Consider the following 18,463-nt stretch of genomic DNA (forward strand, 5'->3'; position numbering starts at 1 on the left):
ACGTTGATTATTTACAAATAATTACAAAAAAATCCCGACTCCCTGTTTATTCCGCACTGTCTTATAAACTGATGAAACGAGTAACAGATAATAAAATTCTTTCCTTGTTCCACTCTCATCATCCCTTGGGCAATATTCAGCTCTACGTTTCTTGTACTTTTCCCTCCCTTCGTCGTTTTTGTTATAAAAAAAAGAATCTTCAACAATAATTCTGCCTAGTCTGTGGCGTGAGGAGATAAGTCGAATGATGTATGTAAAAAAATCATCCCGAATCAACAAATTGTGAACAAACTGAGTAAATTAAGTTAACTTCATCCCCTGATTAAACTTTGAATAAAATCCATCGCAAAACAAGCAATAAAGACTAGTATTTCGACTGATTAGCATCACACACTCTAGCTCCCTCGTCAAATGTCAATCTCATGTATCCGATTACTATTTCACCTCATCCTCCAATTGTTTAAGTACTAAACACTTGTGCTGGAGTAACAAAAATCCAAAGCTAAGTGAATAAAATACCACATTACCTCCCCATTCCTCGATAGCAGACCTCTTATTTTTTGGCACCACTTCCAAACACTGAGAATTCAATAAAAACAACTGGAAACATCTCTCACCGAACCACTACCATTTTCCTTCAATTTTCCCTCTAGCCATTCAGTTTAGTCTTTTAATTGTCAAAAGCTCTCTGATTTCCCAGTGAGATTAAGGGAAGAGAAAAATAACTCGAATTAATGTTTTATTTATCCCTCACCAGGTGAATTCGTTCACGCACTTATACTTGTATCAAATTATCTTAACGATAGAACACGAAAATTTTATAATTTTTCTTTTCCCTCGATTTAATTTGTCGATATATTACGAGATTTTGTAGATAAAAACATTCTTTTCTTCGTAAAATCCACTCTGGCCTCTTGTATCAAAAGGTCTCCATTCACCTCACCGACAATTCTTTCATTAACGACTAGTCAAATATGTATAAAGTACAGTATTACTTTCAAAAAATCAATTGACAATCGCGGAGGGTACAGGCGAGAGCATCAATACGTGCCACAAATTTATATTTATTATGATTCAATTTTTTATTTATTATTTCTGTCTCATTGTTCCCCATGACCGTTATCATTCCAGTACCCTAATCTCCGTCATTCCATAATTATCTACCTGAATTCATAAGAAATTGTATACGAGTGGACATTAATTACTTCATTGTTGGAAATTAAATAGAACGAAACAGTCTTTTAGTTAGGACTGAACGAATTGAAAACTGTTTATATAATGAAAAACTCTAGCATCGGAACTAGAAATTCGATTCTGTGGGTCTCCAATTATCTAAATGAATCTACCCCCAGCTTTCGTGAAACTCTCCACGGATATTCTCGTTCAATAAGCTCATCCTCATTAACCTCAGCCATTAAAATTAGTAAAAAGATCGAAATGATATGCAGATAACAACAAGTAATTATCACAGCATGCTGAAGGCCTGTATCATGGCAATTCAATAAAATGAAGAGAAAATTTCCCGTTAATAACACTGACGAATAATTTAACCGTAAGAAATGCAGAGAACAAGGACTTCTGCAGGCAAGAAATGGAGAATCGTTTGATTTCCCTGAATGACAATTCGTCAATGAAATTTCATTTTCGTTTAATAAAAATGTCACTGAAAGTTGATGGAAACTACTGCACACGAGAAGCTGAAAGGAACCGAGACTTTTAATGCAAAAAGAACGAGATTGTTGTGTAAAACATCGACGAATGAAGTACAAAGGGCTGAGGAAAAGAAAAATAATGAAAAAAAAGAAGAGAAGGTATTGACTATGAAATACATTCCTTCGGGCGCAAATTCACTGGTTGAATGATTTCATCTTACGTTTCTCAACATCAGTCCTTTTCCCTTAAATAGTTATATATATTTAACTTCTCAGTATATCTATACACTCAAGTGCCTCGAGGCAAATCACGATATATAAATCTCTTCCGTTTCGATATAAAGCCGACGATGAAAAATTTATTTAACAGAGGAAAAATGTTTAATTTAAGAAAAGAAAATCTTTATCTACAGTTTCCAGTCACTTATTCGAGTTGAGTTTAACAAATTAATTGAACGTTTTGACTCTCAATGTTGTCCTTCACATTTGTCACTCATTAATCCTTTACGCTTATAAATTTCACTCTTTTGTGCATTTTCAGAGATCATATTATGATACAATGTACAAAGTAGTATAAAATAAAAAAAAAACAATTGATAAATTTTCTTAAAACGACGATGAATTTTCAATGATTCTAATCAATTGAATCGTTGACTAATCGAATAATTAGATTTATGGGTAAAAAGTTGTTCGGCATAGAGGGATTTTAGTATCCTCTGGAGTCAATAAAGAATTCACGTACTATCGGCTTCTGCGATTGAATTCGATGAAAATTTATTCAATTAGCCTAATTGCCATTTTTTAATTTCAGTAATTCTTCAACAAATCTTTCATTAAAAACCGTGATAACAAGCTACAATATTTTTTCAAGCCGAAAATAAATTTTCTCCAACAGAATGTTCAATATATAAAAAACAATGGAGCTAGAGGGGCATATTATCCGTGAAAAGGTCAGTTGTTACCCAATTTTACTGTTCACCCCAGCAGTAGATATTTTCAGAAACAAATCAAACCATAAATAGATCAATCTCCCCATAGAAATCAATCGCAGAGATTCGTCAAAAGTAGATTGAATTAATTCATCTCAGTATTGAATAACGTCAATTGAATAAGTCCTCCTCTCGAATTAAAATCCCACGAACACCAGGATAAAAACAATAACTAATTCTAGGAGAGAAAAAAAAATGAGGGATGGTGGTGTGAATTGAACCCACATATGACTTGATGATCATTTCAATTATCTCATAAACGGTATTTCATGCTTCTGGAATTGAAAAAAAATGCTTTGCAAATGATTATCTCTCTAGCTAAATAAAATTAATTATTTAAAGACGATCTAGCCTAAAGTGTTCTTCGGCATTGACGTCTGATATCACCATATCGGGATCGGTGAGCATCTGTAGACCGTCCAGGTCAATGGGGCCGAGACCTTGTCTCAGGGCATCGTCCGATGTGAATAAGTCTGGATCAAATTCCCCAGACATCGATGAGCCCAAGTCCTTGGCAAACTCCGGACTCGTTAGGTCGTCTGTACCCGAAAAATCTGCGAACATTATTCGTTAAATTAATTAATCAGTTGAATACACTCTGCATTATTAATTTCTCACATAAAAAAAATACTTAATTGTTCCAAAGAAAATATGAATAATTAACACTGAATTTCTGTGAAGTCTTAATTGATTGAAAGTTGATTGAAAATTAATTATGGATTATGGAAATTAATTGAAAAACAATTACTGGAAATTCATTAAGAGTTCATGGGGATGTTTGGGGGAGTCCCTTTGATGTATGATATTTTTTTGGAGTAATGGAAATTTATGGAAAGCTTACTTACCCGTCAGTATAATTGTAGGTGTATTCGGCGTTTGCGGCGTCAACTGTTGCGTCGTAGTTGGTGTCCTCGGTTGATATGCCATTTGAGGACTCGTACTGTAATATCCCCCGTCACTGCTACCCAATTCCCCTCCCACATTAATCATATCGTTCTGCTGGAATAACAAACAATCACGAAGGCATAATTAAACCAGAAAACAATCTACTCACAATCCAGATAAAACGAACTATAAATTTTCCAAAATTATCCCCCCATCGCTTGATCTATCAATTCGAGGTGAAAACCGTAGAGGACTTTTTTGCACCTGATTAAATTTCCAACAAAAAAGGTTCTCTGATATTTTCCCCTAGAATCAATAGTCCTCGAGATAAATCCATATTTAACGAATTTTCCAAATTTCGTTCGTCTAATTTCCCCACAGAATTAATTAACTATTGAAATCGTGTGGTTAATTAATGAAAAAATAAAAAAGACTCACCTGAGTGTAGCTCGACGTGTCGTTCGTCGACCCGATGTACGAATTGATGCTGTTGGGATCTACCGTCGAGTCCATCTAGTGCAAACATAAAACATAATTCTCTTTTAATTACCCCGACATGATACCCTTTGTGGCATTTTTTTTTTGTCGTTGTTCAACGTTGAAAGCATTTTAGTGGCGTTTTTATGGAGTGGAGTAGCCATCGATCGCCTACCGTGTTCGGTAGCCTGCCTCCAGGCCTTTTTTCTTCATTTTCACGAGAGAAAATTCTCCGGCATTTTTCACTCCGTCGCTTTCATTTCTACATTTCTCAATGAATAATTAAAGCTCAGGGGATAAAAATGTTTTATCCAGTAATGATTGTACGATGTACAATCTATCAGGGAATTTATTGTGGAGTACCTTTGACTGGGAAGATAATTAATTTAATTGTTTTACGACGGTTGGAGGGGAATTACAACTACCTGCGAGGTCCAACCGGACTCCACGAGCTGCTGCACAACTTGGGCCCAGTCCTAACGGTAGGCAGGTAACAGAATAAACAATTGGAGTTTTTGAGTTACAAATTTGAGGGAGGTAATTTCATAATTTTTTCGCATGCTTCCCACTAAGAATACATCGCCTTGAACTCTCTCTAAATCTTCCTACGATCGCTCCTTCCATCATTACAATAAATATTTACTCACCACTTCCTGATAATTCGTGAATTTTATTGGAATAGCAAAAGGGAAAAACAATAAATGAGTTATCCATTCTGACATTCTAAATCGAATTAATCAATTAATGTTTACTCACCACTCCCTTTGGTAAGCACAAACATAAAGCAAAGGTGAATTATTAATTATTGATTAAGGGGAATTTGATTCAGGAATGAATCAAGTTTTGTTTTCGTCGACTGAACGAATTATTTATGCTAATAACATGTTTTCAAGGAGATAATAATACAGAGAATTGCGTAGGCTGAGCCATTCATCCTGTAGATTAAAGAAAAACTGCAATGATTGCAAAAATTTCTGTTGCTAATTAAACAAGAGCATGCACGGATTGAAAATTTAATTTTTCACATTTCTAAATCAATTTTATTTTAATTGTTATGAGGTCCAATTCATGAGATTGAAAAATCAAGTAAATTTCATTCAAAATTGATTTCAAAGCTCCCAATATATCTTCTGTAAAACAAATTTCGACAAATTGAAAAGTCCAATATTCCTTAATTCTCAAATCCTAAATACGAACGGACTTAAAACAAGAAAAATTAAATAATAAATTAATACTTCTTAAAAACCGAGTCTTAAGTCCTGCTGAAATTACGACTTGACAAAAGTAAAGTCCCAGATTCCTCCGAGACTTAAAATTCGAAGAACTTTCAAGTACGAAGTCTATCAAGACTTTCGATTTACGTTCAAACAAGTAAAAAGTTAACAGCGAATTAATACTTTTATTGAGCCTTCCATTCGAAATAGACTTGAAAGTACCTATCACTATTTTTTTTTACTTCATGAAAATGGAGTTCTCTAGCTTCACCACTTGGCTGGTGCACTGATAGACGAAGCAATAATTAATTACTAACCATATTAAACTGCTCAAACGTCTGCTGGAGTGCAGCAGCCTGTGCCTGATTAATGAAGTAGCTGTTCTGGTCTATGCTGTCTGATGTGAGACTCGGTGGTCCAGGATGGCCTGTGGGACTCGGTGGTGCCGATGGGTTGTTGCTGTAGCTGAGAGGACTCCCCTGAAATTCAATTAATCCATTGATGAGTAATCTGAAAATCGAGTAAACGATCAAATTCTTCATGAATTATCTCACTTGAACTGTTAATCCAGGTGATGACTGGGGTGATGGCCTCACTTGCTGATTTGTCCTGTAGGACCCAAGGGAATTGAGCTGTTGATGCTGAGGTTGCGACGTCTTCTGAGTAATTCATCAATAATTAATTAATCCTGTATTTTTTTCAATTGAATAAAGTTCATGAGACTTACTGGACTTTGTGGTGGCACTGGACTATGCGGCTGTTGATAAATGTAATGATGAGCAGGACTATGTGAAGCTGAAGGTGGTGGTTGAGCAGTGGTTTGCCCATAGGACTGTAGATCCTGTTGCGAAGTACTTGTGCTATTTTCCAATGCCACACCCTGGTGAAAATCATTATCCCTCACTTGACTAATTGATTTTTTCGCTATTTCATTCACGTTTCTAACATTTATCTAGGTATCACGGCGTTCAAAGGGGTGGACTCAAGTGAAGAGAAGAGAAAAACCGTTAAATTCTAGGGAGGTGGGAGGGGGGAGAGGATTGTTCCACTTATCTCATGGATTTTCTCGGATTGAAAAAGCAAACAGAGCCACTGTTTCCCATGATCTCACGAAGTGGCATCCATCACCCTCGAGTGAACCTTTATGACGTTCATTCCCCCCAGATCTTATTCCCATTTCTCCTCACTCTGATATAAATAGAATGACATTAAAATTTAAATTCAATAGGAACTTTAAAAAAAAAACTTCTCTCCACTTCAATGAAAACCATCCCCCAATGATTTAAAATTCATAAGTAAAATTATCTCCACTAGTTTCAAGCGAAACATTCATTCAAACGATTCGTTCAAATGCAGAGGATCACTTTAGGTATCGATTTAAAATAATATCTGGGTCTGATGGATAAATGACTGCATTAATGAGATTTATTTGTCAAATGATAAAAAAAGCAAAATGAAGAAAAAGAAAAAAATTTTATTGTTCACTACTGACCTTACATGTATGGAGGAACCTAGAGTTAACAGGCACTGATAAATGGTTCTGCAAAATAATAAAGACAAAGGAACCACTACAAAAAAAGGCAAAATAATAAGTGTTTTGAATATAAATAAAAGTAAAAAAAAACCTTGTTCGGTGGAGAAACAAAAAGTGAGTGATGATTGAAGGATAACGAGTGTCAGAGATTAATAAACGAAAGAGAGAGGATGGGGTAGAAAAATAAGCCAAGGTATAAGGAACAAAAGGGTAGATGATGATCGAGCTGATGATAGCAATCTCTTTCATGCAACTTACGACCTTTTCCACTAAAATGGATTGAGGATGCCTTCGAATACTAGGACACCTGTGGTCTCTTTCGTGGATTTGATAATGATACAAATGTCATGGGAAGAGAAAATTGTGGTGCAAAAAAAGAAAATGCTTCATGGCAGCGGGACTGATGCATTTTTTATCAATAATCGAATGTAATCAGAACACGGAGTCTCATTTTGGTAGCGATGTGGTAAACTAGGATAAGCGCATTTTTTTTTCACCAGTTTTCAGTCAATATCTCACATTTGAAGGACAATAGCGAATTTTTTACAGATGCGTTTTCTGTAGAAAAAGAGGAGAGCTATAAAAAAGGTCTCTATGAAAATATCCCTATCTTCCTTCAATTTCGAAAAATTGGTGGAAAATGGTCTGGAAAAAAATGCACTTATTCTAGTGTACCACTTTCCAAGAGATTGCTCGTGGAAAAAATATTCTGACGCAAATTGTGAAGTCTAGGAGAGAAAAATTCACTTGATTTTGCATGTCGTCTCAATTATTTACTCATGTTTCATTACACATGGACAGAATCCACAGGAAATATTGAATAATTATATTTTCAACAATTTCATTACATCCAAAAATAATATCCATTTGCTAGTGAATCGATAATTCATTAGCAGAAACAATAATACAGCGGAGAAATATGCAATTATCCTGTTTTCTCTGGACATGCGCTTCATGCAATCATGCAACAATTCGTATGTGTCATGCACAGTGAATTTCACTGGAGATCCACAAAACAATGTCTAGAGCATTATTCGGTTCATCTCTCGACTTCATGAATTCATGATTATTCCTCTAGGGCGTCAACGCTCGATCAATCTAATTTAGCTCAACATCTCTTGTTTTCTTTGAACAATGGACTACTACTAAACAATCCAGACAACAATCTAAAAATGGACCAGGAATATTTACTTGGGCTGCTGGTGGGCTGTGGTCCTGTGAAAAGGATAGCCTCCCAGCTTGTGCCAAACTCGTTGGCGATAATGTCGTAGGACTGCCCGTTTGAGGACTCTGGAATTAATCCACACAGAGATTTTTTTTTCTTTTCTATCCACCTATGTATCACCTCGACATTCCCCACGAATTTACACGAATAATATGGAATACCTTTCCGTGCTTGATTTAGGACTGCTCTACACTCTTCAAATCAAAATTAGTGGTTTTTTTTTTAATTTTTATTTTCTGGCGAATTGACGGGAAAAAATATATCGTTTCTTAAAAATTTATTTATTTGAGGTGTTAAAAATATAACCTTTTCAGATTGTGAATTTTTTTGAAACTTTTCGAAAATTGATTTTTTTGAAACTTTTCGAAAATTGATTTTTTCGAAACTTTTCAAAAATTGATAAAACGTTAGAAAAAACACAGGAAAATTACTAAACGCTCAAGACATCTACTGAGTCATTAAATAATAATAAAATGCAAAAAGGATCGATTTTTTAGGGTCAATCCGATCAACAATTTATCCGAAAACACAAAAAACCTTTAATTTTTGGTGAAAGGTGACAGAACATCCTTAACAAATTATTTAAATATTCAGAGTCAATAGCAATTCTGCAGCCAAGTGGTCAACAACTTAGAATTTCGTTTTATTTTGGAGAAAAATCAATTACAAACTGACAACTTCGCCACAGAAATACAAAAAAAAAATATGAAATACAAAAAAGTGCGTTTGCTTTATTATTTGAATTTCGATAAGTAAATCCGATAAAAGCGTTGTGCGAATGAGTAACATGAAAAATAATGTTAAAATGAGATTTTAAAATTGAATAAAATTGTATAATACACTCTGACAAGAAAGATAACCGGAGAAATTCGTTGGCATACCTTCGGTAAATCTACGGGAGTGGCATCGGACTGAACACGCTGTTAGAAAAGCCAAGAAAATCAAATACCTCAATCAAGCTGAATTATCTTAAGATCATTCGAACGATTTAAAAAAAAATACGCAAAACTTAAGATACTGTGCTTGACAGTCTCTTGACGATTCGTTTCCGCTCTCTTTTATGCTCATCATCGATATTCGGTGACCCTTTATGAAGCTCTTGTTATTTTTCATGAAGTGTAAATGACAAAATTACTCACGTTGCTATATTGCGTACTACTCGAGTGATCCTCTTGATCCAGTGGTGTATGAAGTGGCGATGGGAAGTGAACATTACTTAGATCTGGCAGAGAACCCGTATTGTTACCAATTGGTGTCTGGGGACCTGGTGGTTGTGAGCTTGGATATATGCTGTGGGAAAAAAAAATATTCATCTGGCAATTTCGTCGAAAAAATTAATTCATATTTATAGCAGAATAAATAGTAATACTTTCTTCATTGAGGAATTCATAATTTCATAATTTCATAATTTCATAATTTTATAATTTTATAATTTCATAATTTCATAATTTCATAATTTCATAATTTCATAATTTCATAATTTCATAATTTCATAATTTCATAATTTCAATTTAGCAACTTTACGAACTTTACTTTATATTAACTTCAATCATCTGAAAGCCAATTTTATGAGAGGGACTGCTCTCCTCGAATATTCTCGAAAGAGTCAAATGAAAAGGCACGAATACCGTTTGCTATTACTTCACGTGAAAAAAAAACTCAATTAAAAAATCTCGCAACCCACTGAAAACCTTTGTTCGACTACACCGAATGTTATGTGTATATCCCTCAGGGTTAAACCCTCCGTACGAACGCAGCGTGTAATTGAAAATTTCTGTTTGCTCTTTATGAATTTCTCTGGCATTTACCCCTGTCAAACAACCTACCCCACAAAAGATATACGTTAATTATTTTCCTCAATGCACCGATTCATTTGATGTTCTCTCATGTTTTCGTTCCCCTATCTCTCATGGAAATATTCGAGAATGCAACTTTGACGCAAACTTTAAATTAATATGAGCAAACTCCAGGTACGGTACACCGAGAGAAATAATCTCAAGATGTCCCCTGGAATAATGAATGACGATGTCTCGTGAGATATTCATCATCAAAATAATTTATCAAAAGATCTAACAGGAGAATATCAGAAGATAAAGTAAATGGATAATCAGTACATATAAGCAAATAAATTCTCCAAAAATCTTTCTGTGAAACTGAATTAACTAAGAAATTCAGGCGGATCATTAGTACTCTACCAGACATTGAATTAAACTACAATCGAATGTATATGAATTATAAAAATCATGTACCTCCAAGAAGAAGGAGAGAAAGGATCAATACATCCAATCAAGCCTCTAAAATTAATAATTTCCTCTTGAAGGAATCAATTAATTTCAATGAAAATCAATTCCTACGAGTTATGGAAAGAAAATAAACGTTTGCCTCAGTTTTTGGAAAATTAATTTGCAAGATGTGTGAGTGCTGATTGACAGTAAATTTTTTTGGTGAGAAGAAAAGTCTTTCTGAGTGTAAAACCTGAACTTATGAATAATTTGATAACTACTCCATTGGTAGAATGAAACATTTAATCCGGATATGTGAATTTTCTTTTTAACCGAATCATCGGATTGCCCACAGTTAGCTATGAATAAACTATCGGCTAAGATCGAACGGAAAGTCAATTTTCCTGGGGTAATTGACTTACTGGATTCCGGGCACTCGAGGCATCTCACAGGAAGATCTTGGTCGTTCGATAAACCCGTGATGGCCATCCCTAGTGTCCCCAGAGGTGTTGCCCATCGCATGTTGATCTGTAATGAGTAATGGAGAATATTAATTCTCATGGGTCCCACTCGGATTGAAAATATTCAAGCCAATTTTGCTGTTAATGCACTATTTCCAGATTACTCTTTAAATTCAATAAATCAGTACTGAATTCTCACAACAATCAATTAAAATAACATTTATATCTACTCTCATGGAATAATTACACTGAAATTTACATTTCCACTCATTTCTCCATCAAAAAATGAAATTTTAATTGATAATTTCACATGAATGTTTCTACATTCAATAATTGTCATGCAATGATTGAAATTAAATTCGCTGTTGTCAGTAATTAAACTAGAATATTTTCACTTAATCATTACTGAGAAAAACTGAAATGTGCTGTGAGCCTTTAATAAAATGATAGATTTCCAATTTCGCAAGAGCTTTTAATTTTCAACAGAAAATTAAACGAAAAATGGTTAACAAACTAGAGTGTAAAACCCAGATAATGAACGACAAGAGGATAAATAAAAAATTAAGAATTCAATAGACAATTTTCCCTGAACTTTTCCCCTTCCAATAATTGTCATGCAGTAATTGAAGTAAAATTCGCAATTTTCCGCAATTATACTATGATTTCATTTAATTATCATTAAAAGAAATTAAAATGTGTTGCGAGCACTAATAAAATGATAAATCTCCAATTTCGCAAGAGCTTTTAATTCTCAACGGGAAATTAAACCAAAAATTGTTAGCAGACTGGAGTGGAAGAATTGGATAATCGACGGTAAGTGAATGATTGATAAAAAATTAATTAAAAAATGGAGGAAAAAATCAATTAAAGAAAATAACACCGACATGCATCGCTACCTCTGCGATGGGGAATTGGAGATGTGGCTTGACAGGCCTCATTGGCACTCTGATGTAACGCCGAATCTGAATTGGTTCTTCTCCATGTGTCTGGCAGTGGAGGTGACAGGTAGGTACCACTATAGGGCGATGTATCGTATCTTTTTTCCATCGGTCTTGATCTCATTGGTCCAACACCATGCATACTCCTACCCCGCTCATTACTTCTGTACAGCATTGGATTGTGCTGCATTTCTTCTAGATTACTTAGTGCCGTCTGTAAAAATAATTAAACCATCACACAAACTATTCCAACTATTTATATATTCTACAAACATGACCCACAAATTTCAACTAAGAGCATTTTTTCCATTCCAAATTTTAGGTTAATTAATTAATTAATTAATTAATGTTTATTTTTTGTAGGTGTATTTTGTATTTCAGTTTTCTTTTCTTTTGAGTTTTCTGATGAATTGTTGAGCCGATTGATCCGAAAAAATATATTGTTTTATTGGAAATCAATGAAAGACCTATTCGCTGATTTAATCACTTCCTGAAAATGATGGAAAAATGGAAAATCCAAGGAAAAATTATTTATTCTGTAGTGAAATAATAATTTTAGAGATACATTTGTTTTTGACACTAGTTCTGAGGTCGTATTCTCATAATTAAAAAAAAATGGCGATATTTTTATGAACATCTTTTTTATAAATAATCTTGAGAGGTACACAAAGGTATTTACAAAAATGTAATAATCGCCCTTCAATTCCAAGATATTTACTAAAACTGTTCAAACGAAAAAAATGTCTTGGAGTGTTTGAAGTGGATGTTTTATCAAAGTAATTGTTTGTCATGGCAGATAAATGAATTTAATATGACATTCCATTCCATTAGTTTCGAAATATTTCAACTACTTAGCGAATTGATTGGACACGAATGGAATTTGAGTCGTCTAGTGAGGGGTCTTAAAGCATCCATTGAAGGTCGCGTTCCACAGGAATCGCATTAAATTGTCCGAGACGGTTATCAAACCAGTGGTATTAAGGGTTTGGAGTACGAGGAGAATTCACTGGAATGGTATTCAACAATCGTTATCAAACAGCCACGAGGAATTCACTGGGTGATCATCCGTGTGTAAAACATTGAGACGGTATTGTAAAAACTTTATGAATCATTCATGCCCGGTAAATGAGCGGATGTAGTGTGATGGAAAGTTCCTGATTTAGTACCAATCAATTATAAGAGTGGATATTTATAGGAAATTCCCTTCGTTTCTTTCACGTTAAAGTTTAATGAAAGGAGGAAAATTGAAGTTATCGGTATAGATTGGATTGCTCACTTTGTGACCTACCGTGGAAGCTCAAGGTAATCTATAATGCTTCATTTAAGTATAACATTGAACATTACCCAACACTGGCAACACCTTTATCACTGCGCAATATCATTATTAATATGTTGAAACCATTTTACTTGACTTTTTTTCGGTTCATCCGTGAGCATTAATTCCTTATCAAGTGGAGATCGTTCAGAATATCTAATTATTGTATTTCAATTCCATTTGTTTACTTCTCGTTGGGTAAACATTTTCTTTTTATTGGGCTCATGTTAATTTGTAACATTAAAATACTATTTGTATGAAATATTTGCAGAAATGATTATGTAGTAAAATCTTTAGATATATATATTAGGAGAGTTTTTGTTACATCTGGGTTTCTGAAGAGAGAAATCGATGAGTAATTGCGATAGTCCGGGAAAAGGGGCGGAAAATTGATGGCTAGGGAAAAATTGTAATGGAGGTAGGTTAATTTTTCCTGTATTTCTGTGAAAATTTCATGTAAATACGAGGAAAATTCAAGTGTTTGCACGAGAGTTTTTCACTGGAATGTTGTTGAAAAATTTCTCGAGGCAAATAATTTTCATAAATTAATTTCATTGTGTGGGCGACCCACGTTATCCGTATGAAATTATTAATTGTAATGCAGTGTTCAAGAGAACTTGCAAGGTTCAAGGGGAATTGGCGTTGATTTGTATTTGCCACGCGCACTACCTTGCCTCTTAACTATGCATTATCGTAGGAAAATATTCATTACAACAAAGTGTTTATCAGCGGCTGTCACCGGTGCGTTGTTCTTTCGCTAATGATTTCTTGTGCAAATTCATTATGACGCACAGGATCCAGTGACGATTTCGTCGCATCGAAAAGTGACGACGGATTTTAATTAATAAAATGTACGTGTCACGTGGAGTAAGTGTTTTCCGACGACCACATGCGGTGGTAAAAAAATTGTTATGTTACAGTTGCTGAATAACTCGGATAATTATGGAGGTTTTTGCTGAGTAAATAACGCAAAATGGATCAACAGTGAATATTGTCACAGTAAGAGGATTCAACGGAAAAAATTGGCTGCATAAAAAATAAAAACTTCGATGCTCAACCACAAACGTTGAAAAACTTTGGGAAAATCCCAAATTATCGATTTTTTAAAGTTTTTTTTAAGAAATCATTAATCGGATTAAGCTGAAAAAATATATCGTTTTTTTTTGAAGGTTTTATGAATTTTGGAAAAGTTGGAAAAAACCGGTAGAAAATTATTGCACAATCATGACATTTTGGGAGTTGAATAAAAAATACGAAAACGGTTTATTTTTTGCAGTCAATCCGATAAATTTGTCAGAAAACTCAAAAATTTGTGAATTTTGGGTGAAAGGGGAGAGAATATCCTTAAATTGAAAAATCTCGTTTCGGAAAATTGCGGGAAATTTTTTAATAACTGCATTTCTCGTCTGCATCATCAATCACCTCCAAACATCTTCCCCATTAAATCCACTGTGCATTCCCACATTAATTAAAGTCCCAGATGTACAGCGTGAAGAAAAACCCCCAGGCTGTCACCTCTCCACGCCCCTCATTCCGGATATCCTAACAAGGTTAATTCTCGCGATAATTAATGAAACCAACAGAGAATGTGTCTAATTACCCTCTCCACCTCACCACCACTCCACACCAGAAACCCATGCCATGCCACTATTTTGAAAATTAATTCCAACAGAGAGAATTCGCCCTAAAAAAAATGCATGATTAAATTAATTAACGAGAAATTAATTGGAATTAATTCGAACCAATCATGATTAATTAGAATTAATTAGGAATAATGGGAATTTAAGTTGAAACTATTTTTTAAAAATTAATTAATTAATAAGAAATGAAATTCAAACAATTTTTTAAAATTCATTCAAGAGTCCCCGACCCGAAAAATTAACAATATAATTTGATGAAATACGGAACGATAATAAATTGATTTTTTTTTTCATTATCAATTATAAAATTTTATTTTATAATTAGTTTTCGTTTATTATTATTAGTTTGAGTATAGTTACAAAAATGCGGTTATCGAGGGATAATCCAATTGAAGACTTTTTCGATTTCCTTCAATTTTTAACAGGATCACAGAAGAATTGAAGAGGCACCCGATTTTTTCCGCTTTATTGTTTCTTAGATAAGCCCTCCGTCCTTTCAAGGCAAATCGATCACGGAGCGAGAATCGATTAATTGAGGTCGAGCTCGCAATCCCTTATCTCTCATTAATTCACAGTCGTCTTGTGACTAATTTGAATTCAGAAATCATTGAGTTTTATGATTATTAATCATGATATTTATAATTACAACGGAGCGCCCAGGGCATTCGATCATTTATCCAATAAAAATTGATTCACCATTACCAAATAAATAAATAAATTGAAATGAGTGAATAAAAAAAATAATTAATTTATTGACCCGAAATGAAGAATAAATGAAATCAAAAATTTGGAATTAATTCGCGGCGTGCGTTATCGGTGTTTTTACGCACGGATTGCAACAAAGTATTCTAAAATGAAGTATACTTGGGAATATGTGCATCTGCCCATTGAAATTTAGCGAGGCCTCTGGGTATTTGATAAATCTCCATAGAGCGAAGGAATGAATGGCGAGGGCACGTTGAGCCCCAGAGTTGTCGAGGTCGGGAACCCATCGACTCTGCACCCTTTTCTCCTCGCCTTCATTTCCTAGTGAACCATTTCATCCCCCTTTTCCTCCCTCACGCTCTGTCAAACTCCACCTCTTTCCTCACACGGGACAATTCCGTAACGCCCACGCGACCAACGGCGTCGCGACGCCAACCGGCGTCTCTCTGTGTCACGACAACGCTGACCTGCTTTTTCATTCTTACAAATTCCCAGGAGTACCCATTCAAACTACTCTATCCTTTCCTATCAACCCCTCATTCCGTACACCCCCTACCACTCCATTCCTCCCTTCCACCTCCTTTCACCCCCTTCCAACTCCTTTCACTCCCTTCCAACTCCTTCCACCCCCTTCCACCCCCTTCCACCTCCTTCCACCTTCTTCCACCTCCTTCCACCCCCAGACCTTTCGTGTAATTACCTCTTGCACAATTACAACATTAACCTTCAAATATTCAAATAAATAACAATAAGCTAATTTTTTATTCAAATTTTGCACTTTTCAGTGGAAATTAAATTTCTTGGATTATCTTCTTAGAATTGTGACAAAAATTTTTAGGACGTTAAAATTTGCAACGTCTTATTGTGTCAGGGGAAATAGCAATTGCATTGTCTTGGAGGTCAGAAACCCGTGGGTGGAAATGGGGCGGTGAGAAGGAAAAAGCGATCGAAGATATATGAAATAGAACGCAAGAGTCGAATATCCTCGTTTGACCGAGTGAGAGTTCGATACTCTCCCGTACAATGCCTTGTATTATTCACTGGCCTTATGTAATCGTGAACAATGTCTTTCAAAGGCATTTGAAACGTCAGCCGAGGTGACGTTATCACACTAAATACTCGCTATATTGATTGCAAACTATTATTTTAATAGTTACACAGCTTTCAAAGATAACTGTATTATTTTCACAGCAATGTTATTGAACGACGCGGCATTCCAATGACAAATTAAAAAAATAAACATCAATTTCTCTCTCCATCGGAAATATCTTCTCAATTCAGGGAAATAACCGCTCAATTTTCCCTCAATTATCATAATTTTTCACCATTTTCTCGCAGTAATTCAGCAACTAACTAACAAACTAGGACAGCTGCGTTTTTGGCTGCTATCTCGGAATTGAAGGGAGATAGTAAAATTTTTATAGATGCCTTTTGTATAGGGAATTATGAGAGCTACAAAAAAGATATTCATAAAAATATCGCTATCTTCCGTCAGCTCCAAGATATTCAACGGAAACTGGAGTTGAATAGAGAGGCAATAATTGAAGTTTTCTCTCTGCAATAGAATTGAGGAAAAATTCGGAAAAATTCGGAAAAATTTTCAGTTAATAACATGACAATAATTTCGGAACAAAGTCAAAGGAAAATAATAACCCTGTGAGGAGCGGAATCCACGGGAAATCGATTTCCTCCGAGCGCTGAAAAGGGTTGGGCACATCCGGTTGTCGGAAAGGGTTGGATAAAATATGAGTATCCATCTTGGAAAATGTGTGAGAAGGATATCACAACGGATGTCATTATCTAGGAGACTACAAAGTATAGGATTCGACCGAAGAGTCTCCAGGGGATGGCGGGAGGTTAGGGGATGGAAAAGGGGTTGTACTTTGTTCAGGGACACCACCACCTGTGGAATAAATAACGACCAGTCAATTTTATCTACTATTCCCTGTACGAAAATAGACAATGCCTGCGCTACTCACTAATTCTTACTCTCTTATGCACGAACAGAAATCTATTCCCGAAATCACCCCCACGAATAGATTTCATTTTTTACTTCAAATTTTCAATTCACCCCGAAAATGGGGTAAAAAATGAAATCAATATTGAAATTGAAATTGAAATTCGATATAGTAGTATCGAGATGAATATTCCGTATTAAAGTGAAGGAATTATTGCTGATATTTTCTCAATTCTCAAGTTTTTCACAAATTTCTCAGGAATTATTCATTTTTCAGGGAAAAAATATAGGGATTTTATGGTTTATTATTATTCCATTCCAGTGGAAGAGTTTTCCTACGTTTTCAGTAAATTTTTCCAAAAATTCCTAAGAAATGAAAATATCGAAATAAAATTCAGTTTTCCTACGTTTTCAGTAAACTTTTCCAAAAATTTTCAAGAAATGAAAATATCGAAATAAAATTCCGTTTTCCTACGTTTTCAGTAAACTTTTCCAAAAATTTCCAAGAAATGAAAATATCGAAATAAAATTCAGTTTTCCTACGTTTTCAGTAAACTTTTCCAAAAATTCCCAAGAAATGAAAATATCGAAATAAAATTCAGTTTTCCTACGTTTTCAGTAAACTTTTCCAAAAATTCTCAAGAAATGAAACCATTGAATTAAAATTCAGTTTTCCATTATTATTACACAATTGCCATTATTTTCAGAAAATTCTCAAGTTGAAAGGGAGAAAATTACAACTGGTGGGGGAAAATTCCAAAAGAAATTTTCAAAAAGCCAATATTCGGCGTCAATTTCTTGCACTTGTACCCTGAAACGATTTTATCAATGCAACCTGTAATTACGGATTAATGACATCAACTATTGTTATTAAAAAATAGAAAATCCTGAATGAACATTCAATTTTCGATTGTTATAACACAATATCCCTTATTTGCAAATTTGAAAGTCAAAAGGGAGTAAAATAGAAATTATTAAAATTCTGCGAAAATAAACTGTAATTTTTTCAAAGACCCAATATTTCGCCTCGATTTTTTGCACTCGTACCATAAATCCATTTTATTGGTGTTTAGACTGGAATGACGGGTTAATCGGGATGTAGTTGAAGAAAAATCTGTCATTGGCTCGTTAATAGTAGTTGCAGCAAGGATGCAGCGACACGTAGCACGCGCCCCGGAACAAGCGAATGAGTGCCCGCAGTTACGATCAATACTTCTCCCCCTCCCCCTCCCCATCCACCCAACCACCC

At 34.8% G+C, this 18,463-nt stretch overlaps 1 protein-coding gene across 5 annotated transcripts in view; it reads right to left on the reverse strand.

The window, feature by feature from the left end:
* Positions 1 to 7: 7 nt before the first annotated feature.
* LOC105267603 (CREB-regulated transcription coactivator) overlaps positions 8 to 18,463 on the reverse strand; it is a 32,793-nt gene continuing 14,337 nt past the window's right edge. The window contains exons 2-11 of one of the 5 annotated variants that reach the window (XM_011306568.1): positions 11,544 to 11,811; positions 10,621 to 10,726; positions 9,116 to 9,266; positions 7,943 to 8,041; positions 5,945 to 6,097; positions 5,772 to 5,876; positions 5,535 to 5,696; positions 3,965 to 4,039; positions 3,487 to 3,640; positions 8 to 3,195 (exon numbers count right to left, since the gene is read on the reverse strand). In XM_011306568.1, coding sequence (XP_011304870.1) covers positions 2,978 to 3,195; positions 3,487 to 3,640; positions 3,965 to 4,039; positions 5,535 to 5,696; positions 5,772 to 5,876; positions 5,945 to 6,097; positions 7,943 to 8,041; positions 9,116 to 9,266; positions 10,621 to 10,726; positions 11,544 to 11,811 — 1,491 coding nt within the window. In that variant the 3' untranslated portion in view covers positions 8 to 2,977. Of the gene's footprint in view, positions 3,196 to 3,486; positions 3,641 to 3,964; positions 4,040 to 5,534; positions 5,697 to 5,771; positions 5,877 to 5,944; positions 6,098 to 6,709; positions 6,758 to 7,942; positions 8,042 to 9,115; positions 9,267 to 10,620; positions 10,727 to 11,543; positions 11,812 to 18,463 lie in introns of all 5 variants that reach the window. The other 4 variants (XM_011306565.1, XM_011306566.1, XM_011306564.1 and 1 more) reach the window with 4 other exon arrangements.

This window comes from Fopius arisanus, unplaced genomic scaffold (genome assembly GCF_000806365.1).
Source record: "Fopius arisanus strain USDA-PBARC FA_bdor unplaced genomic scaffold, ASM80636v1 scaffold00048, whole genome shotgun sequence".
NCBI classification, from domain to species: Eukaryota; Metazoa; Arthropoda; class Insecta; order Hymenoptera; family Braconidae; genus Fopius; species Fopius arisanus.